Source organism: Labrus bergylta, chromosome 1, assembly GCF_963930695.1.
Source record: "Labrus bergylta chromosome 1, fLabBer1.1, whole genome shotgun sequence".
Taxonomy (NCBI): domain Eukaryota; kingdom Metazoa; phylum Chordata; class Actinopteri; order Labriformes; family Labridae; genus Labrus; species Labrus bergylta.
In genome coordinates this window covers 34,030,843-34,032,231 of record NC_089195.1, presented here as the reverse complement: position 1 = coordinate 34,032,231, position 1,389 = coordinate 34,030,843, and the positions used below count along the sequence as shown (strand labels likewise).

Below are 1,389 nucleotides of genomic sequence, written 5' to 3'. Positions count from 1 at the left end.
CAGCTCCTCCTTCAGATGAGGTCTGACCCAGATACGGGCGTTGTTTGTACAGAGACGACAGGGCGTCACGAGTGTGCAGTGGTTCCCCGTGGTCAGCAGGGGGGGGACAGTGAGGCTGCGAGGTCACTGAGGGCGTCTTCAGTTCACCAGCAGGTTGTCCTCATACGTTGTCGTTCTGGTGAAATCACAGACAGATGTCTTGTGAATTGATTATCCGTCATCGTGATGACATTGCAACATAATCAGAAATCACATTCATATAGATAGATAACTTTACTGTGTGAACAATAATAAATATTTTTGGGCACTTTGTTGTTGATTTGATAGCAAAACTAGTGATACTGACAGGAAATGTGAAGGTTAAAGGTCACATCTTCTCCTTCTCTTCAACCAGTTTAAATAAGTCTCAGAGCTCCTCAAAACATGTGTGTGAAGTTTCTTATTCTAAATCCACTCTGATCCTGTATTGATCATGTCTATAAACCCCTCTATTTCAGCCCTGCTCAGACAGGCTGTTTCTGTGGCTGTACCTTTAAATATGGTAAAATGAGCTGTGTCCGACCACGCCCCCTCTCTGGAAGGACTTGGGTGTACTCGGTGCTTTCTCGCTCCATGTCCTATTGTTTACGGTGCGAAGTCAACACTCAGAGGGCAGAACAAACACCTAGCTGTGGGAGTGTCACCCACCTGGGGGAGGGGCTACTGCCCTTTGTGATGTCATGAAGGGAAAAGCAGTGGGAAGCAGCCGTGGTAACCACACCTCATTAAGGTTGTGCCCTAAGTACAGAGGCTATCGTCCTCCAAGCGGGCGGCTATTTTATACACTCAGATATCACACTTCAAAATGTTCTATCTCCCTCCTCACCTGTCACAGCAGCAGAAGAACGAGCACGGCGAGGTCTCCAGGACCCTGAACTTCCCCGAGGTCGGTGCGTCTGTGCACTCTGCTATGAAGGCGTGCAGGTCTGTGAGGTGGAAGGGTTCTTGCGTTGATGCTGCAGGAATCAACAACAGGACATCATGAAGAAATGTGATGGGCAATCAGCACACGTTTACACAAGAGGGGTAAATATACGATTGAAGACTGGGGAGCTTGATCAGGACTACGGAGCAGTACACCACACTGGACTGGACTATTCAGACAAATATCGGTTGTGACAAGCCTTGTATTAGGCCACACCCCTCCTACTTCTCTCTCTCTCTCTCTCCCTCTCTCTACCTCTCTCTCTCTCTCCCTCTCTACTTCTCCCTCTGTCTCTCTCTCTCTCCCTCTCTCTACCTCTACCTCCTCTCTCTCTCTCTCTCCCTCACTCTCTCCCTCTCTCCTCTACCGCTCTCTCTCTCTCTCTCTCTCCCTCTCTACGCTCTCTCTCTCTCTCTCTCTCCCTC

General features: G+C 49.1%; 1 protein-coding gene across 1 annotated transcript in view; it reads right to left on the bottom strand.

The window, feature by feature from the left end:
* The window catches only part of mcoln1a (mucolipin TRP cation channel 1a), a gene marked incomplete in the record, with an annotated part of 19,490 nt that continues 18,101 nt past the window's right edge, over positions 1–1,389 (bottom strand). The window contains 2 exon segments of the mRNA XM_065959735.1: positions 1–175; positions 866–989. Of these exon segments, the coding sequence (XP_065815807.1) occupies positions 139–175; positions 866–989 (161 nt within the window).